Source organism: Ixodes scapularis, unplaced genomic scaffold (genome assembly GCF_016920785.2).
Source record: "Ixodes scapularis isolate PalLabHiFi unplaced genomic scaffold, ASM1692078v2 PGA_scaffold12__126_contigs__length_90152505, whole genome shotgun sequence".
Lineage (NCBI taxonomy): Eukaryota > Metazoa > Arthropoda > Arachnida > Ixodida > Ixodidae > Ixodes > Ixodes scapularis.
The window spans coordinates 69,690,446-69,714,551 of NW_024609838.1; the positions used below are offsets into that span (position 1 = coordinate 69,690,446).

Sequence of the window (24,106 nt, forward strand, 5' to 3'; positions counted from 1 at the left end):
AAGAATGTGGGGTTGGTGGTCTCGAGGAGAGGCCACTTCATTTTCATTTGAAATAGGAAGTTTGCTGTTTATCTTATCGAGGTTTGTTAGGAACAACAGGTTGTCATTGTACTTCCGGGTCACGACAAAAGCCACCATTCTGTGTTCTAATTCGGAGCATGCAGTATGTGCTTCTTTGGGGAACGGGCTAGCTGGAGCTTCCTTGTTTTCAAGTGACTACCGTATGGGCAGACAGGACGTTGTCTTAATGAGCGTTTAAGAGAGCATCGATATAATGTGTCTCAGGTTGTGTCGGGGCACCTTGGGGTGCATTGCCGCGATTGCGGATGTACTCCGTTTTTTGAACGATGCACGGTCATCAGTAAACAAAAAGATAAACTGACACGTGAGATTATAGAAGCCCGCGCCATTGGACAATCGGGCTCTGAGTGTGGTAGTGCCCCGTCACTTGCCTTGACGGAAAAGGAGTGTATTTTTCTACTCAGATCGGAGAGCAACGGCGCCTGCAGATGACTCTAGGAACACGTGTAGTCCTCCTCTTGTGTTTCTTTTCTTGGCTTTTGGGCCGGGCAAATTGTGTATTTATACAGGTTGTCAGTGCCAATAAAGCTCAGTTGTAAGTCAGCGCTGTGTGTGTCTACCACCTTCTACTCTGTCCTTGTCCTTGCGCTGTTTGTTTTCCGCTAATATGAATGACCAACTAGCCCAATCGTCAACACTACTGAACTTCATTTCTAATACAACGGGCCCTATCAACCACGGGTGTGCAGCTAAAACGCACAAAGCCAACTGTCCGCTACGCGTTATAGTATCGGAATTTGGAACGTGGCAGAAGTCGGTGGCCATGTTTTTACAAACGAAATTGAACATTTTAGTTATTGACGACCCCTTTCAGGTAAAAAAACTCTGAGCAGATAATAGACTTCCTTAAACAATGCCCTGACCAATGCCTCTCAGCATGTTCCGTAGACATTAAGGACTTATACTACTCGATTCCACACACGGAGCTTTTAAAGTGCGTCGAAGAGTGTATTGACAACCACGGGTGTGTAGCGTTTCAAAATTAATGTGGTCTGGGGGTAAGAGACTTCTTGGAGCTTTTAACCTTTTATCTAAAGTCGACGTTTACAACTTGGAATGGAGAGACTTTCATTCAGAAAAACGGCATATGCATCGGTTCCTGTTTAGCTCCCGTGTTGAGCAATATTTATCTTGCATTTTACGACAGAATTTTATCTAATAGACTTGAAGGCTCTAGGGTAAAAAAGGTTTTTAGGTTTGTAGATGACTACTTAGTGCTTGTTGACTGTGACTCAGACCACTTTGCTGGCGAAATTTCTGAGGTTTTGGCCACTTTTAGTAAATGCTTGGAACCACTGGTTATCACGCATGAATTACCAGTAAACGGTTCCATAAGATTTTTAGACCTTAGGCTGCAGTGTCTCCCCACACACACCTGCTGGCTTTATGAACCAAGGAGTAATAAACCCCTCCTGTCGTTTTCGTCTGCCCACTCTAAACTGGTAAAAAGGGGAATCATCAACATTTGCTTTAAAAGCGCCCTTAATAAATCATGCTTTCACTTAGTCAAGGATAGCTTTAAGAATCAAGTACCGAGGCTCACGGCCGCGGGCTACCCGTTGCGCCTCTTAACGGCAGTCGCAGAAACCCTACTAAAGAGAAGACGGATTGAGAATGCTGAACAAGTTAACAGGAAAAACAGGAACATCACAGTACTACCGTACCTACACAAAATATCCCATAATCTGAAAAAAGTGGGACGCCGAGCTGGTGTTCACGTGGTCTTTTCGGCTCCAGACAAGCTATCTATGATGTGCAAAAGAGTGAACTCTCATGTAATAGAGAGACAGGTGTGCGCCAAGAAACACCAAAGCCAGTTTGTTACATGCGTTGCGGGTGTTGTCTACTCTATTCCCCTGTCCTGTGGCCGGAGATACATAGGGCAGACAGGACGTTGTCTTAATGAGCGTTTAAGAGAGCATCGATATAATGTGTCTCAGGTTGTGTCGGGGCACCTTGGGGTGCATTGCCACGATTGCGGATGTACTCCGTTTTTTGAACGATGCACGGTCATCAGTAAACAAAAAGATAAACTGACACGTGAGATTATAGAAGCCCGCGCCATTGGACAATCGGGCTCTGAGTGTGTTAGTGCCCCGTCACTTGCCTTGACGGAAAAGGAGTGTATTTTTCTACTCAGATCGGAGAGCAACGGCGCCTGCAGATGACTCTAGGAACACGTGTAGTCTAGAGTAACTTTATAGGCTCTGCTTGCAGAGCCAGAGTAGCGCGTTCCTTTTCCTTTCGCCGCCATCTTCGTATTGGCGGAGGAGTGGTCACGTGCGCAGAACTGGATCCGACCTTCGTGCGGGAAAGCGGGCTTCCAGAGCGCCGAGTTTCGGGGGGAACATATTTTCCGCTTTGCGTTCGCAAAATATAGATCCTAGACCAAAATCGAACGAACCGAAAGCTTCCGAAGTCATTGAACATTATGTGTATCAACTGGGTACAGTACAATCCCGTTTTTTATAACGCGAGCGATGTTTTGATACATTCGTTTTCAGGGTGCGTAAAGCAGACGACACGGACTACGATCGCGTTCCCCGCGTCTGCGGCTCTCGCGGAGTGATACGCGATACCGATACGCGGCCATCTTGGCGAGTCGGCCAGCTCTCGTTTGAAAACGGGGGGGACGGCGTTTTCGTCAGCCGCTACGTCGTTTACCGCATTAAATTTTGCATGCGCGTAGAAAGAGCCCCGTGAAAATGACAGGCTGTAGTGTTACCAACTGCACAAATCGCGCAGACAGCGGCAAGAGCTTGTACCGGATTCCGACGGCGAGACAGGATGTGAGACACCGCCTCGCCCAACTCATGTTTACAAACAAACCGGAGTGCCCCTAGCGGAAGCCACCGGCGCCGCGCATGCGCGGTGGATGGTGGGCAAGAAGCCCGCCGTCGCCCATAAACAAACCATTGAATTGCGTTGTTGTCGACGTCGGTGGGAGTCCAAGTGTTCTTTTTCGCGTTGGAATTGTTGATTCTACGTCCTCCTAACAATGTCTGACTACTTGAGCGGCTTCAGCAAAACTATCGAGGATAAACTTTGCGTGAATAATGTGACGTGCGGCGATTCATTTCACGTGAACGCCACAGAATGGGCGCTAAAGCCTGATTCCCACGATGAGATTCTGCTCGCTATTTTCAGTCGCGACGTCGCTCGGACTGCAAAAGCGTGGACCGTAGCCGAGATGGTGGACATCGATACTGAAAACCGCAAGTAGAATCGGGCATTACAAGTCGGTGATGGCCACTGGTAACAATGATCAACAACTTCTTGTATCTGTTTACACCTTAGCCGACTTACCCCAACCAACCTTCAAAAGTGTTTTGAGGCCTGCACTTAGTTCTTATCGCAATTACCGGGTCAACGTTTGGTTTACGGGCCGCTGTCGTTTGAACGAGCTGACGACAAAAAGCATCCAAGTTTGAAAGAGCAGACGACAGTTCGAACCCACGCGCAATGGAGTACGGGCAAGAAGCACCGCGTCCCGCGTCAACAAACCATTCGAATGTCACGTTGTCGGCGTCCTGTGTGAGTCTGCATACTCTTTTCGCGTTGGAGTTGTCGATTCTACGTCCTCATCGCAGTGTCTTACCACTTTAATCGCCTGAGCGAAATTATCAAGGTTCGTTACGCAGCTAAACTTTCCGTAAATAATTTGACGTGCGGCGATTCATTCGCATGAACGCCGCAGAATGGACGCCAAAACCATGATGAGATTCTTGTAGCTATTTTCGGTCGCGACGTCGCTCGTGCTGCAAAAGTGTAAAAGGTAGCGGCGATGATCGACGTCGATACTGAAACTCGAAAGCGGGAACAGACCAAGCGTAACAAGTAGGTGATGGCCACCGGTACCAATAATTAACATCTTGTGTCTACTATTTACACCGAGCCTACTTAAGCCTTTTGAGGCCTGCAGTTACTTCTTATTGCAATCACCGGGTCAAAGTTTGGTCTACGGGCCGCTTTTCTTTGAACGAGCAGACGACAAAAAGCAGACAACTTAGAAAGAGCAGACGAAAGTTCGAACGATCAGGTGGCCGTGTGAATTTGAAGACGCACTGAACCCGTGGGTGGTCCGCACAACTCGGGGGTTTTCTCTCGTTCATGTTGGAACAAAGCAAATACATCTGGCGACCACAAATTGTGGCCCGCACACGCAATCGTAGTTCGACAGCGTCTGGTTTGCCCTTTTCACGGCTACTATCCAAGTTCTCGGACGAACGGAGGGTGAAAAAACACATGAAAACTGATCTTCAAACCTTTACGGACTCTATTGGTAAAGCCCCCATCGCAGCATTTTGACAAGAAGGCAGGTTTTTTGTCTCGTTTCTTCCAAAGGAACACGGGAATGCATGTCTGGCACGGCGACTTCTGCCCACCGCCCCAGACCGGAAGTGCGTCCGGCGCGCCACCACCGCGGCGTGACGTAGGAGAGTTGAGTTGGTGTATAGGAAAACAGTCAATCTCGGCATCATTCTGGTTCCTGCAACGAATTGGACTGCGTTTTCAAAGGCTTGTCCGCAATAAAAGTGGAACGTCGGTGGACTTTTGCGGCATCTCCCAAAGTTTGGAGCACCGTCTAACATTAATTATTCACGAGCCCCTAATGTTTGCCATTCAAGCGAATTCAAAATTCAACCAAACTTGAAAGCATGCGAAAATTTCGGTCTCCAAGAGCTCTCAATTCGGGCGTCTCGAATTCGTGAAATGGCAAAAACTTCGGATAAAAAAGAAGAAAAAAAAATATTGTACACTATTTTAGCATGAAAGGGCGGGTGCTCTACATTCCTCAGATTCGCATATAATTGGAACGCACGAAGGTAAAGCACTGTTCCGTCTACATAATATCACATAAACTGTCTGCTGAAAAAAAAAAAAAAATCACAGGCTGAGCAGCGGCACTTGCTCTTCGATTGAACACAAGAGGAAAATAAGCAGGCCTGCGTTCTTTTGCTTCTTGCGATCGCTCGAGGGGAAAGGTCCTCCAAAAGTTGGACAGACAGAGGGCTCACGACGCTATCTGCGTCCCAGCAATAACGACTTGACGACTTCACTTCACACGCGACCCGCGGGACCCGCGGGTGCGTACGAGGGTGCGCTTTTTGCGAGAGGGAGACAGGAAACGACGGGACAACGATCACGGCGCATGCGCGGCTCGTCGCCGCAGGCCGCACTATTTTCCTTCCGCAGCGCGCCACAGCACGCCGCAGCACGCCGCCTCGCGTCTGCGCTAAAGTGAACTAGAGGAGGGGTAGTGAGGTCAGAGCGCGCTGACGGTGGCCGCACTTTGTGTCGACGCCACGAGAGGGCGTCGCGAATGCATGGGCTGGATAAAGCGAGTGGCCAGGGCGGCTCGCATTGCATTTGCTGCGCGACTAAACACTCTTTGTTGGAGCGTTTCGGCTCGAAATGTTTTTCATTTTAGGTCTGAACCCCATAAAATAAATACGCGACACAAAATTGACGCAATTCATCCGGCCGTGTTCGCTTTAATGCGCGGGGTACGAAGCAGAAATGCGCGACGTGGAAGGCGAACACCGCCAGTTCAATTTCCCGGGGGGCGTTTCAAAACCTAAAAGTTCGTGCAATTTTATTCATTTTTTATTTTTTAATGGCGGTTGGGTTTTTTTGACTCTCTCATTAGAAATAGGGTGAAGCTATTTAATGGTCAAGAAGTCCTTCACTCGCGCGCATAAATGGCTAGTTGTAATATTTACGAGACAGGATCATATTGATGTTTCCTAGACATTTAAACAATCACAGCTCAAGCCTCAAAACTTGCATGCAATCGTTAACACGGCATTCCTTTTATACCTAGTATTGAAACCGTGCATAGCTAGCCCCAAGGTTTAATCTCCTTTATTGATTCACCATCATGTGTCTCGTTAAGCCAATTTCAAAGAAACCTGTTGGGTAAATACTACTGGACAAAAGGAACTCGTGTGACAGCAAATCCTGTTATTTATACATGAATACACTTTTTATTGGTTAAACTCAGCAAAAACACAATACTGTAAACGACGTATTTTTCGCAGGCTCAATATTTCGCGATTTAGGTCGAAGCTGAAGTTTCAAAATAATTCGCGGGTTCTAATTTCGCGACGCGGGGGGATCTCACTATAGGTTCCAATGTGTTTACATTTTACCGGAATTGTTCGCGGGACCTATTTTTCGTCGGCACGGCACCTCCACAGAGACGATAGGAGACGACGTCTCGGAGAAGAACCTCCGGTTCCTCGCAGCTGACGACGCGTCCTCCTTCAGCCACAAAGATGAACAGTGTATACACCAGGCATGCTGTCTCGTGAACGAATCACTACTCTCTCGGATAAAACTTCATTGTCACACATTTTAAGTTTACAATACACGAAACCACTGAGGCTCGGAGCTCGGTGACGACTCCTCCAGTACTCGGAGGGGACACGCAGCGTGGAGTATTCTTCGGGCATACAGGCTTCATCAAACGCCCCGGTATCGGCTGCAGCCGGTGTGGTGCTGGCAGTGCTGCTGCAGGCAGTTGGAGAGGCAGTGTGTGGCCTTGTTTTTACCGTCAACTGAGGAAGCATCGGCGTTTTTTCGCTTTCTCGTGGGCCTTGGCTGCGACGCTTTCTTGATCAGTAGCTCGGAGCATTCGGAAGCATTGTCGGTACAACGCCCGGCAAGAGCTGCAGCTTTCCACGCGGAATGCGCACCTCTTCATCGTTTATAATGTGAACGAACTCTCGCGTAATAAACGATCGGTCGAAATGAAGCTCACACACCGAACACATTTCGTCCAGGAGCTTATCCTGGCGATGCAAGTTCCGTTCCCAAACTTTTCCTTGCTCCTCCTCTTAAGGCACTGAGAACAGCTACGGCTGCTCACCTTTCCACCAGCTGATAGCCCCTCTGGCACCCCGGAGCGAAGTAGTGGCGTTGTCGACGTCGATTCGGCATGGCACTTCAATGACCATAAACGACAGCAGACACGGAACACGGGATAAAAAGCGGTTCAGAATAGGGGCCACTTCGAGCTGCCAAAAATGCAAGCCAACTCTTCTCACCCAGGGCCTTCGGAACGCTCGGAGGCGGTCGGATCCTACAGCCACTACGTCCGCAGCGCCACCGCGTACATCCGGGACCTTTCCACACGCGCCGTTTCACAGCAATGCATGGCGCGCCTCGGCGCCTGATCTCACTACCCCTCCTCTAGTTCACTTTATCTGCGCCTTCGTGCCCCTGCAAAAACCGACCGTGGCTTCCCGCAGTGCTTGGCTCCAGAATGGCACCATTGCGGTACTCTGCTCCACAATATACAGTTACTCTAGTGTAGTCCTCCTCTTGTGTTTCTTTTCTTGGCTTTTGGGCCGGGCAAATTGTGTATTTATACAGGTTGTCAGTGCCAATAAAGCTCAGTTGTAAGTCAGCGCTGTGTGTTTCTACCGCCTTCTACTCTGTCCTTGTCCTTGCGCTGTTTGTTTTCCGCCACCGTATTTACTCGCACAATGAACGCACTTGCGTAATGAACGCACCCCCCAAGTCGGCTCTCAAAATTTTGACTTTTTTTTTCACTCGCGTAACAAACGCACCCTTAACTCGGACGTCAAAATTTTGACCCCCTCCCCACATGCGCGCGAAATGAACGCACTTTTCTATCCTGGTGCAGCGAAGTCGCGAATGCATGGGCAGCGTGGGCGAACAAAACTCCTTGCAAACGGCGTTAACAAAATATTCGCAAAGATCCAAAGGAAGCAAGAAAAAAACAGAGGAGCTTTCTTTTTTTTTTTTTGCACAGTGCAGTCTGGACTTTGGGTTCGCCCGCCCTGGCGCCCAAGGAGGTAAGAAAGAGAAGCGCTCTAAACGAACGAAACAGCTTGCGAAAGGGGGCAAAAAGAAAAAAAAAAACCATGGAACTAAGAAAAAACAAAAACAAAAAAAAAAAGCTTTTTTTTTTTTTTTTTTTTTTACACCTCAGTTAGGTTACGGGGGATTCGCTCGCCGCGCGCAAGGAGGTAAGAAAGAGGAGCGGAGAAGCCCTCCAAGCAAACGAAACAACTTGGAAAAAACGGCAAAAAAAAAGAAAAACCCACGGAACTGAGAAAAAAACAAAAAAAATAAAGTTTTTTTTTTTCACATCGCAGTTTGGTTACGGGGGGGGGGGGGGGGGGGGGGGGGGGTCGTCGCGCGCATGGAGATAAGAAAGATAAGCGGAGAGCCCTCCTCTAAGCAAACAAAACAGCTTGCAAAAGGCGGCAAAAACAAAAAAAACCAAGGAACTAAAAGAAAAAGAAACAAAAAGGAGTTTTTTTGTTTTTTTTTTGCACAGCTTAGTTTGGTTACGGGGTCGGGCGCGGCGCGCGAAGAGATAAGAAGCTACTTCGATTTTTCAGGATAAAAGGTCCGTTCATTATGCGAGTAAATACGGAGGCAAAAAATTTACTTCGCGTAATGAACGCCCCCCCCCCCCCAAAGTTTGCATCGATTTTTCGGAAAAAAAAGTGCGTTCATTCTGCGAGTAAATACGGTACATCCAGGTGTTTTCTCCTTCCATATTATTGAGTTGAAAGTGACACTGACAGGGTATCTACACTTGCCAAGGTTTTTATTTGTACCTGACATATGAGAACCCAGCTACTCAAAACACAATTTGAGGCTCAAAATTTGTTTTTATCCTCCCGAAAACCGCCGATCAAAAACTGGCTGGTTTCAGTCGTGCTTACTGTCTTTTCCGTGGTCGTTTGCCAGTCAGACAGACGCACCAAATATATTCAAAATCGTGGGTCATCAGAGACACGCACTCAACATTAAAAATAAAAAAAAATAAAATATGAAACCCCTTTTTGTGGTTTCTACAAAGCTGCAAATACGTCGATCAAAAAAAAAAAAGTTTCAGTTACGGGTTATTTGCTAAATCCCCCAAGCGCCCCAACCCACACTCGAAGTATCATGGGAAGAGTGTTCCATCAGTTCCCTAGTGATCGGTAATTTGAACCAATCCGATGCTTACACACTCTTGACTATAATCCGGAGTCACTCTGAATATGCATCGTCAGACCTGTCATACCACTTTTAAAATTCCTCGCCAATGTCAGCATTTTTCACACTTGCATGCAATCCACCTTTACAAGAATTCAGAACAGCCCAAACCAGGATTCAGCCTGGAGTCAGCAAGGCTATTTAAAGCATTTTTAGCACATCGAAGTTAATATTGGAGTCGTTCGCAGTACTGGTGAATCTGTCTAGCTTCGAGCCCGACCACCAAGCTTATTCGCACGAAGACGTCGCCAAGTCATCGCCCCCCTCTCTTGGCTGAAAACATTGCTTGTCTTATGAACACAAATTGGTAAGAGCTGGGAAAATGCACAAACGTCAAGCACAAAGTGTATACAGTAAACTCTCGGCAATTCGAAGCTCACGGGGACAGTGAAATGCTTCGAATTAGGCGCACTTCAAATTAAAAAAACACATATAAAACTGAGTATTTTATTCAGTACTCACTTAGGAGAAGAACCAGTTGATCTTGGATTGTTTTCACTGACACATCCGCGCCACCATTACTCGGCTATGCAAGTTATGGACGTGTCGTAAGGCGTCTTCGGCATTTTCTTCGCCCGAGAAAAAACGTTCTACGACGCCTAATGCAGCTTCCACATCAGCGGCACTCAGCGCGGGAATCGACGGCGGTGAGAGTTCCTCGTCGTCAGAGTCATTGTCACTTCCTTGTACCACCACACCAGGCCTAACCAGTTTCATTATTTCGATGTCCGAGAGCGGACCAGACTTCTTGCAGCACCTTAACTGTGGTAGCGAGGGCCAGTGCGCGGTACTTCCCCACTGATCCATCGTGACACACATCGTGATACAGCGCGACGGAGCGACTACTGGGCCGCACCAAAGCACATACATACGAAGGAACCAACACACTTTTGGATCTCTGCTGTCGAGACTCTAGGGGTTAAGCACCGCCCGCTCACGCCGTTGCCGCTTTGACGAACGCCACCCATCTCACTCTCTCAGCTCGAAAGGAGAGCATAGAGCAGAAGGTCTTGGTACAGCGCGAGAGCAGTGCCCAAAGCAAACAAGCAAATAGCCGCACGCACGCAAGGCTGTTCTTTGCTTCCTCGCCACCGACTCGCAGCACACTGTGGCGCCTGCCGTCACGCATTGCATTAGATTGCATCATCCCGGCGACGCCAGTGACGCGGCCGCGGGCCTTAGCGTTGCGTAGTCGCGCTTGGCGCTTGTTTTTTTCCCTCCTGGGATTTCCAGATTTTAGGCACACACAAAAAACTTCGAACTAACCGGCTCCCAACATTTAGCCTTCGAATTACCGAGTGTTTTTCCCCATAGCATTGTACATATAATTGCCGGGACAGGGCCCATGCTTTGAACTAACCGAAAATTTGAATTATGCAACTTTGAATTACCGAGAGTCGACTGTACTTGGTGCTAAATATGCATGTGTATGATTTCTTCAATGGCACAAAATACTGGGCAAGCACCCACTCAAAATTTTAAGATAATTGCAAAAAAATGGGGGATGAAGTTCGTCCGCTCATCAATTTTACATATAAACGTAGTGCGCGTATTTTCTCAGACCTTACAAATTTGGGAATGGGCGCTTAGTGTGGAATGGGCAGATGCGCAGTATTCTACGATAGGCTAAAATGTGGCCTGCGTGGTGCTGCCCGACTCCGTGCTCATGTTTTGCCATTAACTCCGTGCTCATGTTTCGGTTTCAATCCCAAGCAGTAGAGTTCTTTCGGCTTTATTAAAAATATATGTGACTCCGTAGCAAAATATTGATTGGGTAGTCTACCGACACCATAGTAAATTGCCTGGCAAGAAAAAAAAAAAAAAGTTTTGGGGTGGGGGTGTCAGTGTCTTTTTATTTGAAGCAACACTTTTCTGCAAGATTTGTTGTGGGACAGTTAGCAGTGACAAAGGCAAGAGCGAAAATGCCAAATGCAGCTGCAGAAATATCTTTCAATACGGGCGCATTCTTACGAATTTAGTGTACGCTTATGTCCAGATATTTTTTTATATTTTGCTTTTAATACTGAAAATCCGGAAACGGTAAAATTAACGTCCAAATTTTCAGAGAATCGGGAATCCATAAAAATAAACATAAAACCCCAATTTTTCGGCAAAAAATAAACTTCGAAAACATGGAAGCCTAGTTATAGTAGGACATAAAACACCCCAGTTAGAGACGCGCTCCAGGCACCATACAACTTCTGCCCCTGTCGCATGCAGGCTGCCGCACCGAGCTTCACGGGGCTCCGCCCTCCACGACCGACGGCCTCAACGGTGAGCGCTCGCCTAGAGGGTGTTGGCTGCACATCACCTCGGGTAGAAGTCACATTATTCTTGCATAAAGAAGGGAAGCAAACGCCGATCGACCTGCACCGTCCCCGGAGCCCAAAGCAGCCCAGCGGGCACCGCGGAAAAGGAGGACACGTACCGATTGCAGCAGGCCCTGCCCGCTTGCAGCCTCCAGGGCTTCATTGAGTTCCCCCATCTGCAAGCAGAGAGACGTCCTTCAGACACGGCACTCAAGTGGCACTGTTTGTCGATTGCCGCTTCACGGTGAAGATGCTGCCACGTTTGTCGTTACCTCGCCTTAAGTCACTGACAGGATCGAAATGGCGAAAAGTTACAGTTGTCCTGTTTCCAGCACAAACTCGCTAATTTTGGTAACACTTTGGCATGGCGTGAGCTGTCGGTGTGCATGCTCAGCCAAAGCATGTTAGAAGGCAGCTGATAATGGCGATTAAGAGTTTTATGGCACAGAACACTACATAGGCCAAAGGAGCACCAAACTATACGCATTACATTCTTTTAGTACGGAATGTGACCTAATAAATATGTGTGGTGTTAGAACTGGTGTACGAGGCCAGTGTTTGAAATAAAACTGGCTACACAATCAAATAAGACGAAGGGGTGCTCTTGCAAAAAGACAGAAGGGCGTAAGCGTATACGGCACCTAAAAAACTTGAAAAACCGATACCGTCCGTTTTCATCAAGGTCGGGACAAATCCATAGGAAGTGTAGGGTAGAGAATACAACGTCTCCGCAGTGCGCGTAGCGCGCTAGGTCTTCTCCACAGAGGAGATATTTGCGAGTGATATAGGAATGACCTATGCCAGGGGTGGCCAAACTGCGGCTCGTGAGCCACATGCGAGTCTTTGCAAGATCGAAGCAGCTCGCAGCTCACTGATAAGCTGCCCCCCCCCCCCCCCCCTTTTCCCCTCCTGTGTCCCCGAGAGAGAAATAATTCTAGAATAAAAAATAAAAGAAGTGAAAGCCGTTTACAACTCCCTGTAATGCCGAATTAGAGCACAGCTCTTGAGGAGGAGCAGGGAAGGGCACTGGGGGGGGTCAAGTGACCTTGGGTGGGGGTCACGTGACCTAGGGGGGTCACGTGACGATGACGATGACGTCATCAGTAACGATGATGATGCAGATACCGATGACGTCATCAGTGATAATGACGATGACGATGCGGATGCCGGTGACGTCATCAGTGACGTCACTGATGACGTCATCGGGGGTCACGTGACTTGGGGAGCCACTGGGTGTCACGTGAGCTTGGGGGTCACGTGACCCTGGGGGAGGGGTCACGTGACCTTGGGGTGACCTTAGGTGTCACGTGACCTCTGGGGGTCACATGACCTCGGGGAGTCACGTGACCTTAGGTGTCACGTGGGTCACGTGACCTTGAAGTCACGTGACCTTGGGGTAACCTTGGGGTCACGTGACCTTGGGATGACCTTGCGGGTCAAGTGACCTTGGGATGACCTTGGTTACGCCGACGGCGACGCCGCTCAAGCCGGGAACGGGCCCCTAAGAGCTGCGCTCTAAAAAACTTTGCAGCATTGCACAACACTGCGTATATACAGCTGGACTGCATTTTGACACATACCGTATTTACTCACATAATAAACGCACCCCCACAACGGGCATCAATATTTTTACTTTTTTTCCCTACCGTAATCAAAGCACCTCCAACTTTCGGATCCGCGAGTCTCGAATTGCGTCCCATTTAGCAAGCCACCAGGCCAGTTTCCTTTTGCCGCCAAGCGGTCAGGCCAAGTCAAGCCAAGCCAGGCTGCTCGCTTAATGGTCGCAAGTGCGTAGTTGCGGAAGTGATCAACCGTGAAAACAAGTGTCGCACACACTTGACGAAACTTGGGTCGAGGAATTCCCGAGCCCCGGACATTTTTCGCCTATCGGATGCATTGATGCCAACAAACAAGCCGTTGTCTGTGGTCCGCTTTCGGACAGTGAAATCGTGAAAACGGTTAGGCCTAATTTCACATACTTTGGGTAAATGCGTTTAATTAATCCGCAACAGAATGGCACAGTGAGGTGCAAGGTGCACGCTGCGCTGTAGGCTGAGAGTGTCTGGTAGCCTCTCCATGACAAAACTCGAGCCGTGCAAGCGGGCTTCGGGGGTTGAACTTCGTATGAATTCTTGTCTCCGTGAACGAAACTTGATACCATGCAAGCGGGCTTCGGCGGTCGGGGGTTGGACTTCGTACGAGTTCTTATACGCTTAGTCGCGGATTATACCTGAGCGTGGCCTCCGGAGCGGATACTAGCAATATATGTGGCCTAAGAACGGTCGTGTTGCTTTTCATGCTGAGTGAGCTTCGTAGGGTGCTTTTCCTTGCTTTTTCCTTTGACAAAAGGCACCCGAAAGTGCCCTAAAAATGTTTGCAATTTATAAAGCATGGCTGTTGTGGCGTACCCCCTACCAGCCGTGGGTGCGCCTCCATCACTGGAAACGTGCCTCAGTATTTTGCCGTGTCATACTGGCACCTAATGTGACATTTCCACGAAATGTGTAAATGCAAAAATTTTACCCCGTGCAATGAAAGACACCCCCCCCCCCCCACAAATATGTGTCCACTTTTGGGGAAAAAGTGTGTTCACTATGCGAGTAAATACGGTAGATGCGTCCAGTGATCCTGTTCCTTTATTGTCCTAGAGAGAATTTCAAACGCATAGCACGCATCAGGGGCAGTGGCTGGCTGAAGAACCGTTCATTCATTTTTGCTTAGTGGGTGAAGAAACGTTCTGCTGCCTGGTGTTATTTGTTGTAGTCGACAATTACACTTGTCCCCTTTGGAAAGGACTGTTCCCTCTGCATTGTTTTTGGTTCAAAGTAGCCTCCCCCCCCCCCACCTTTCTTTTTTCCCTGCGGCTCTCCGAACTTTTGTAGTTTTGTCTCAACTCTAACCCCATGTCCCTCTGGCCACCCCTGACCTATGCAAAGCCGACATAACAAGACATTGTGGAATCTAATTTTTAAAGAGGTAATCTCTCACCTTTCGGCCATAGCTCTATCGATAAAGCCTAAAGAGGCTCTATCATAGAGTCTACCTTTCGGCCACAGCCAATCCCCTCCTCACATCCTCTCCTCCCCGTCACCTGTTCTCTTGCCGGCAGCTTGTTACATTCCGATAAATATTCTACGGTCCGGATCCATCCTCACCCTCTATCTGTTATACCGGTTCCATAAGCACAAACGACACGACAGCCAAAGCGCAAGAGACCCCCCCTACTCTTCCTCCCGGTGTGAGTGGAACGTGCCACGCTAAGGCTGACACGGAGCACCTGTTTCGGGTCTGCCTGCCTTGCTCGGAGCCCCGGACTTGTGCCTTGGCCACCATCCAACGACGTTCTTGGCCTACCTCGCTTCATGCTTGGGCTAGCTTGGATCCCTCCACCCCTAAGGCGACTGCCACCAAGCTCTGGCAATCACTGCTCAGGTAGGTACCTCCAAAACCCTGAAGCTCCACTGGTTGGTACCCGGCTTCACTCTTCCACCACAGTGTTTTAGAGCGATCATTGTGTAATAGACGTTTTACCACCACCACCAACTCGCAATCCAAGAACGAGCTTGATGAAGTGAAGCTTATTGCTGGATTCCTTGCCCCATTCAGTCTGCCTATAATAGACCATTCTACTAAGATGAGAGGAGAGAGAGAAAAGGGCCACAATGTTTGGGCAGTTCTGGCGGTAGAGCCCACTAAAACTGCCCAAACGATGAGAACACCATATGACCTTTCCCTCTTTTACCCTGATGCTTCCACTGAAATTCCCAGATGTATATCGATGGTGCTGCAGTCAAACAAAATGGCGCCATCCAGATAATCCTTAGTGGAATGGTCTATCGGGGTCAAAATTTGAGACCGTTACAATGCTCTGCTCCACAAATGGCGAATAAACGATTACAATATTCTACCCCTCCCCGCGGAGGCTTGGGCTGCTCACCATGGCCACCAGGGAGATGTAGAGGAACATCCCTGCTGCGAGGGCAAAGATGTGTGGCGCCCCCTGGGTAAAGTCCCCCACCAGGATGCCCACGCCCAGGCCCAGGAAGCAGGTCAGGGCAGAGAGGAAGTTGTAGGCCACGGCCTGCCGTGTGGACATGCCCGCACTAAGCAGCACCGCAAAGTCCCCTGCACCATGTCAAAAGGGGGGTGCACCGTATAGTTACCAGGTGTCGTACTGTTACCGACGGTAATGTTATGGGACTTGAAGCACCTCTCAGACTGGTGCATTTACTGCAGTCGCAAAAGATGAACCTCGATTTCGACCCAACAATATCGGAAAAGTGTCACACCTAGGGTTCTGCGTTTATGGTTTAAATTGATAAAAAAATAATGAACATATGCCAGATTAATTTGACGGAATTCAGTTTTAAAGGCAGAATATTAATTTTGTCTTTAAAAATCTACTTTTATTGGCAAACATCGATTTTTATAAAATTGTCCCCATGCACTAAATATCCAGCCCCTAGTATGTATAGGAAATATCTCGTAAATATATTCATTTTCTATCGAGAAAGTAAGTTTCGAAGTTTACGCATACACGCACTGGCTGCCGCCCTACTGGCAACAATGGACAGGGGTGGTGCTGAGATTGCTCCTGACGTCAAATGTTGTATCCGAAAGCAGATGTTCCCTCTCTCAAAGTGTTGTGCGTCATAGTGATGGCGAGTCTTTTTGGTTTTGCATACCTTGTCAAGTTTAGGCTATTCATGGCACGCAAAGGAAAGCGGGGGGAATCGGCGATGGGCTGTAGGGCGCAATAACATTAAAAAAAAATGCAGCAGAGTGACATCTCATTGGTTTCTGACCAAGAAGTTCCTGCGACGGAGGTGGACCGAGCAGTCCGTCGCAAGCGCTGGGTCCAAGTGTGCTAGAAAAAAGGTTTCACTGTGCTAGCAAACAAAACTTTCTGTACCACCCAGCTTCTGAAGGGGCATCTGGGTCCACATGTCAGTGGATCGCAACTGCAGCCGCCACGGCTGGTCCCCTCGGAGGCGATGTCAGCAGACCAAATCCGAATGGCGAATCGTCTGCAATGTCATGCTGGCAATCTCGAAACATTTGCTGGTCATTGCTCGACTCAGACAAGCTTGTAATTCGTGGTCCATTATTTCCCACGGATGATTTCAACTGTCTTCTGACTGCTTCCAACGCTGGATGAAACAGGCTGAAGTTTGTGAACGTAGCAGCTTGGGCGAGTTGGTTGCTCATATTAACCCACACTACAGCGCAATATGTGAATGGTGCAAGCTTACTTTTGTGGTAGTGCGCTGTAGTGTGTGTTAATATGAGGCTGAAGCTGCCCGTGCGCTGATGTTTATATTATCTGACGTCACGTTAAGACGGCATACCAGTATAGTTGCACGTTAGTTTTGGTGTCAGTTTTATCATACAGTGAGACACCTTTATAACGAAATCCATGTGACCGGTAAAATTTTATGTAGCAGGGGTAACTTCATGGGGCGAAAGCTCGAACTGCAGAATCTAGGCATCGTCGAATCGATTACCACTTTTACAGCGGAGCTGTTAATGGCTAGGTTCACCAGGATCGTGTCCAGTATCAAACGCCTGTCGACACAAACACACCTGGACAGCTACCGCCAGCTATAAGCGACGGCGGCAAGCACACAACCAGTCTGCTTGCCGCCGTTGCTCGAAGATGGCGACAACCTTTCCAGCTATCATAGAAGAATGGATATTTTGGCGCGTTGGTGGGAATTCATCGTAGGAAACAGCACGAAAAACAGATGATGACAAAGAAGCGCACATAGTGAGCGCAGTGCTCGTCACGTGTGTTTCTTCGCCCTCATCTGTTTTGCATGCTGCTTCCTACGCTCTTATCAGTTTCGGTTTGGACTTAAAATGGGCCGGCCGCGCGCCCTTTCAGGTAAAGAAGACTGGCTGCAGAAGGAGCGGCGACAAACGCAGCAGCGCGAATGGGTCCGCCGCAAAGCTGCTGTCGTCTAGACTTCCACTGCGTCGAGCGTTTCAGATTCCGTTGTCAAAGAAGAGCACATCGCTCGCCTCGAAAGCCTCCGCCGAGAACAGAACCAGCGATGTAAAGGGCGCCGGCAGGCCAATGCCACGGACTGCAATCGTGCCACCGAGGCCAAGCACAAGCGCGAGGCCCGGCGACAACTGCACTCCACGCCGGCTGAACGGTTCCCGGGCGCGACAGCGAGGTTCCAGAGGGAGTTCGTGGATTACCCATCTGGCATCACGTGCACCGTGTGCGACCGACTCTGGTTCGCCGGAGACGTATTGTATAATCGCGTGTAAGGGCCGCACCCGTGTAAGGGCCGCACCCCCGTATTTAAGACAAAATATTTAAAAAAAAAAAAAAATTGGAGAAATTATTTGTGTATGCGCCGCACCCCTTTGTTTTTGAAGCGCGCCGACTGTAATGCATGAAAGTTTCTATGAATATATATATATATCGCTAGGTGGCGCTAGCCACCGCCCGAGCACGTAGCAGCACGTCTCCGCATCCCCGATATTTGCTCTCCACTCATCGGTATCACCGTATGGCACAATGGCTGCCGATATCGATCGTGGTCGGCTGCACCGTCGGGATGCGTTTATGTTGTGGCCAGAAGACATTGAGAAAAGATAAAGGACATGTCAGCTTCCGTGGCAAGCGCGAGCAATGGGGATACAGCGGGCTCGGCTTGCGCGTGCACTCAGGTTTCTGAATGCCAGTGTACGCTCTGGGGAGGTTTTCTTTTGTTCTTCAATTCATATCAAAGCGTCGTGATTTGTCTGCCTTTTCGCGCAATCGGAGCTATGGGCAAGTACCACTTCAACAGTCATACGGGATTCAAGTTGAAAGTTGCCGCACATGCTATCAAGTACAAAAAAAAAAAAAGATGCGTATTGCGCAGTATGTAAACTAATTAAATCCTACTGACAATTCAGTCCAGATTTCGGAGTGAAAGTGTTTTCGACCAGTGCAGCCGAGCGCGTTTATGTACGTTCATTTCGAAATGTGGATAGAGATTTTTTTTTTATCCGTGTATGGGCCGCACCTTGAAAATTTGCCCTCAAATCGGGAAAAAATAGAACACGGCCCTTACACGAGTTTATATGGTATCCACGATTGGTGGCGTGTTGGACAAGAAACAGGAAACGGGCGCGTGCGTGTTGCGGCACTGTATCGAGTACAGCTCCACTGGGCTTCTTCCTTCACGAGACTGAAAAGGCCGAACGTTTTTATGAATAAAAATTCCATAGACGCATGTTTGGGTATTCTCCGCCACGTGACGCAATTTAGACACCAGGCTTGCAGTCGACCACCAGTACCGCCACTGGCAAAGTTTGTCATCTACAGCCGAGACACCAGGCGCTCCTTGCTGCAGACTAATTTACCCACTGTCCAAACTTCCACACAACAAGCTTAACTGACTTATCAAAATACGAATTGCAGAAATCACTAAACCACCAACATCGGGAAAGGCGTTTGCCGATCGTTCAAGCTTGGCCTTTCCTAAATTGGGCGGCGGCTTGTGCCACTATGTCTCATTCGGAGGTGGCTGTCGAAGCGACTGTGCCACTCTCGATTGCATGTGGAGTCACTAGACAGCGTAGGAGCGGGCATGGCAGCATATTAGTACAGGGGCTTTACACGGCAGCGTACTGCAGCACGGCAGATTCGGCCACACACTCGGTGCGTGACAGCTGTTGCAAGCGGTGCAGCGAGGATGGGAAGAGGCGCACAATCGAGCCAATTAAGCTCTTTTTCATATCTGTCCGGCACAAAGAGGGCGGGGAGGGAGCATATTAATTTTTGTGTGGCTCTACTAATTTCGTTTAGATTTTGCAGTCACGGGTAGAGTCACAGACCGCTTCCTCGACCGCATATTATTGCTCCAAGCCCAAACAATTCGGGACTCCGATTGAGCAAGATTGACAATCTTGGATCCTGACAAAAATCTGCGCGTCGGTCCAACCAATGCCAAGACGGCACGCAGGTCTTTTCAAATGTGCTGACGTGCATTCAAAATAAGAAAATTAGTGCATGCATCGCACAAACGGTGTCTAAAAAAAAAAAACTCGTCTTGGAGAAGAGTGGCGCATGCATACTCAAAGGCGTGATAAAAAAAAGTATGCACGAGCGCGTGCAGCGGAGGCGCAGCGTTGCCTACATCGCGCTGCCTCCGCCGCCACGCCGCACATTTCTGGTTTTGGGTGTGGTTTTGGGTCTAAATAATTTGTTAGTGTGTAACCTGGTGTCCAGACGACGCTATGCGACTACATGTTGCTGCATAGAAAGCCTGTACGCAGCAGCATAGTCATGGAGCACCATCTAGGTACAAGCTTGCACACTAACACATTATTTGGACCCAAAACCGAGAAGGTGCAGCACGGCAGAGGCAGCGCAGCGGCTATTTCAATGGTCACAGCTGCTGAAGTATTTCCCTTTTCTACGTGCGTCACTGGAGAGTGACAATTTAGATGAAATTGATTACTTTTCCTCTACAAAATTCATAATACCAGTCATGTTTGCTTCGTGTGGCCGCAAAATTGCTCCATTAAACAGAAATATTAGTTAAACAGGGATTCACTGTAGTCGGAGAAACCCATTGAACACAGATGATTGGCCGGGACCTTATTTTACTTCAATGAACAAGCGTCATCGTTGTGGAGGTGTTCGTTATAAAGGCTGACTGTAACTTGTTGATTCAAAATGATTTTAAAGAGATACTTGAACAAAATTTAAAATATACCTGTCATTTTCAGAAATAGGCTGAATATGATCCCCAATATCCGTAAATAACAACTACACATTTGTACTTTGAGCCAGATGGCCGTATTTTTCGTTATTAACGGGCAACTCTGGCACTTGCTCGGAGAGCCGCCAGCGGAGAGAACATGACATCCAGAGCAATCATGATGGAGATTTCTCGAGGCGAACACAGCTGCAGCGAGGCCGACGTCGACGGGATGTCCTAGCCGTTCCAACCACCGAAGCGGCCGAAGAATGCCAGCGATCGGGCTACCACAACTAACCCCAAAGCTGCTTTTGTGCGAATTTCAGGTAATGGGAAAATCTTCTATAATCTTGTAGCGGGACAATAGCGACGTCTGGGACACACAAAAGAGAGTCCCGGAACCTGTGTTTGCAATGCCCGTCTAGGAACCTGTCAAGGTTCCTAGACGGGCATTACAAACTAAGCTTTAGAAACATCCACCAAATGCTCTTTGCTAATCATTTATTTGTTTAAAAATTCCTTTTCGTGTATCTTTCAACAAGACATAGATATGTCTGATGTGATACTGCTCTCTTAAACACAAATAGACCAAGAAATAAGTGCCGAAATTTTAATGTAGCATCCCTAGCTTTCCAGAAATTTATTTGCTGCTTGGGATTGATTTCTTGTGCTCATTCAAGAAATATATACTTAGTTGAAAACATCCAAATTAATTAGGAAGGTCAGTATTCTAGCTGGCACAGTAGTTTTCCTTTTTTTATTTGGGGGGATGGGAAAGGAAGTGCTGTGACCTTTGAACACAATTCCTTATTGGGTTGTCAGCCATCTCCAGGATCGCCCTATGTTACATTGAAGAATGTTCAACAATGTTTTTTTGTGGTTAAATGTTTGCTCTCCTCTTTGATTGGGCTCTGTGTGCCAAGTTCCCTAGCTGTCCTTTGGAGAAAGGGTTCAGATTGTTTTCATGGTCCAAAATATCCCACAACATTTCAATGTACAGTGCTAACTGCAAATTTTTATTGGTGCCAATGATGAGATTCAAGCACAGAAACAAGAGTTTCTTGAGCACACAGTGTGTGTGTCATCATTATCAAAGTGTCTAGCAAATTATTTTTTTCAAATTCCCTTACTTTTACACGTTTCCCCTGACAATTTCAGGTGAAATTCCCTGACCACTCTAGAGGCAGTTCAATATATAGGACCATTACAACACAAGGCATTGAGTGTCGAGCACAGCGAGGATCATTCTGCACGGGCTTGATCTAACTTGCATATTCCGAAATATTCGGGTTCATCCAGTTCCGATCAAACGACCACTTTCTTGCCACCGACATCGTCAGTGAAGAGGTTTTTTCCAGACAGACAATGAAAACACGACGCTGAACCACACACGTCAATAACTGAATAACAACATGACCACCAGATGCACTTTCGGATACTTTCGGCTTAAGGCTTTATTGGATTGGGGTCTGCGGCTTTACTATTTGTTACTAGTAGCTCTAACTGGATCCATTTTAGTGTCGTGCTCTCAATCCAATCCAATCCTTGGACTGGATTTGTCTGCTGTTCTCTTTGCATCGGGTAGCACACTCTAACTCGAGTGAGCAGAGCCTGCGCCCAGCTCTATGCTGAATTTATTGTCTAAATTTCTGCCCCCAAGTCCTGAAGTCTTTGCTCAGGGCACTCACTCGTTGGCGTTTCCGGCTTATTTTCCCTGACTGGGCTCGCTTTTTGACAACATCCCTGACAATTCCCTGATTTTTGCCGGTAATTAAAATTTCCCTGACACATCCTGGTTTTCCCCATTTTCCCGGTCGCTAGACACCTTGGTGATTTCAATTATGTACACACTACTGTGACAAATAAATACTGTAAACAACTTCACCCTTAGACAGACAGACATGTAGGCACCCTAGATAGCTGGAAAGGTTGCCGCCATCTATGAGCGACGGCGGAAACCATACTGGTTGAGTGCTTGCCGCCGTCGCTTATACATGGCGGTAGCTGTTCAGGCAAGTTTGTGTCGACATACCGGACACGATTCTGGGGAACCTAGCCCTTAACAGCTCCGCTAAAACAAAAACAAAAAAATAATGACAAACTAAAAGACTGCATTATAGTTTTACTGTTCCGTGCCACGATTCTCGTGGTGACACAGCAGGGGAGGTAGACAAAGCGGGCGCCCGTTCTGCTGCGGGTTGGTCTGCAGTCGGACGGTCGACGAAAACCACGGGACGCCGCGGCGACAGAAACGCTTTCACCTGCTTGGCTTTTTCCCCAGCCTCTCTATGACCCGCCGTCAGGATTGCGACATCCTATGGCACGACACGAGACATTATTCGCAGCAGTGCTGGGGGAGACAGGGCGGGTGGAGGAGGGCTTACTCACCTAGCTCGTGGGGGAACTCCTCGCAGACGACAGCCACTGAGATGCTTGCCCCTGCCAGCAGGCTCTCAGAGAAGGCAGCCCCGATGGAGAGGCCGTCGATGAAGTTGTGCATGCCGTCCCCGAAAATTACCATCCAGGCCACCGCAGCCACGCTGTCCCCCGGGCGCAGGCCATGCTCGTGACCCTAGAAGTAGTGGCACGCTTTGGTACGCGGTACCTCTCGACCCACGTCGCGTTCCGTCTGTATATCTCTGTTCGTCTCGTGGCACTTAAACGTCACTGGATCCTATGAAAGTAATGCCATTGCCTTCCCTGCCTGCCAGCAGGACGCAGACAGATACTAACATACAGGCAATTAAAACCTCGCAAGGCGACTGGCCGAACGGTCTCTGCTGCCATGGCGACCGCTCTTTTAGTCCTTTCAAATCTTCGGAGTTCGAAAGGTTCTTTCTCAACCAGTCGCTCCAAGATTAAGATGGCGCGACGTAGTGCCAGAAGCATTTCTCGCCACCAATATAAGAGTCTTGGACTCTGTATACCAATTCAAGTTATCACTGTCTTATCCCAAAGGTCTCTCACAATATTGTTCTTTGTTTGTATTTCATGAGGAGAATTTCAATGCCGCCAAGCACCAATGCTGCATGTGATGGCGGTGCTAAGATGTGTGCTTGTTTCGCCAGCGAGTGGATAAAAATATTTCGGTGTACAGTAAACGTTCTTACAGAGCAACCTATCACCACAAATTTTGGATCGGCTTACCAAAAGGAGAAAAAGAAACTGCTCATTCCATGGCCCAAAATGGCGATCATTAAGCAAACATTAGCACTTTACTCTCAGGCTCCAGTGACTTTAGTAGCAGCATCTCCCGACAAGCGCCACGAGCAAACGACGCACTCTCGTCTGCTTGCTGACATCTACTCGCTGCGCCTGTTGGGAATGGCACCGTAAGTTACAACCCGCGCCAACTCGGTCATCTGCAAACACGTCCACCATTGACCCTGGCAAGTTCCTTGGCCTCATTTGTCCTTACCTGGTGCTCTGCAGGGTGGCCCACCTTGGGCTCGGAGGGCACGCAGCCGTTGGTTAGCGGGTGGCCCACGGAGAGAACTGCCTTCTGGCTGCTACGCCGCTGCGAGGGACACGTGCCAAACGCTCTTTCTTCACACTGAGGTACAGTAGCGCAAACACAAAAATAGAAAGAAGAACGGGACAGGACAGAGCACCAACTCGCAACTAGGAACTTTACTACAAGCAGAAAAGGAAAAGAAAGAAGAAAACGCTGTGTTCCACATCTTTGCACAAGCATTCACAACCCTGGGAGAGGGCGGGTCCGACGACGGAGGCGGAGCAGACCATGCGGCCGTGGCCCTAAAACAGAGCAGAAAATGTCCGAGACCAAGGCACGCGCCTCCGGAGAGGGGCTCCCGTCGGACATTAGCTCGTCGGTGGCGGGCAACACCAGGCAGCGGAGGAGGGACGCGCGATAGCGGCGGCAACAACTTCGCACCTGCCGATAATTCCCCCTACCCCCCCCCCCCCAGAAAACTGCCGCTGACTGCGAAACTGTTGTTTAGCCTTGTGAATGGCGTTCGGAAGTGATGG

General features: G+C 48.6%; 1 protein-coding gene across 1 annotated transcript in view; it reads right to left on the reverse strand.

Annotated features, from left to right (window-relative positions):
* The window catches only part of LOC8042515 (metal cation symporter ZIP14), a 69,733-nt gene that overhangs the window by 10,887 nt on the left and 34,740 nt on the right, over positions 1-24,106 (reverse strand). Inside the window, exons 5-8 of the mRNA XM_029976109.4 lie at positions 23,535-23,633; positions 22,505-22,688; positions 15,349-15,536; positions 11,531-11,587 (exon numbers count right to left, since the gene is read on the reverse strand). Of these exons, the coding sequence (XP_029831969.3) occupies positions 11,531-11,587; positions 15,349-15,536; positions 22,505-22,688; positions 23,535-23,633 (528 nt within the window). The remainder of the gene's footprint in view (positions 1-11,530; positions 11,588-15,348; positions 15,537-22,504; positions 22,689-23,534; positions 23,634-24,106) is intronic.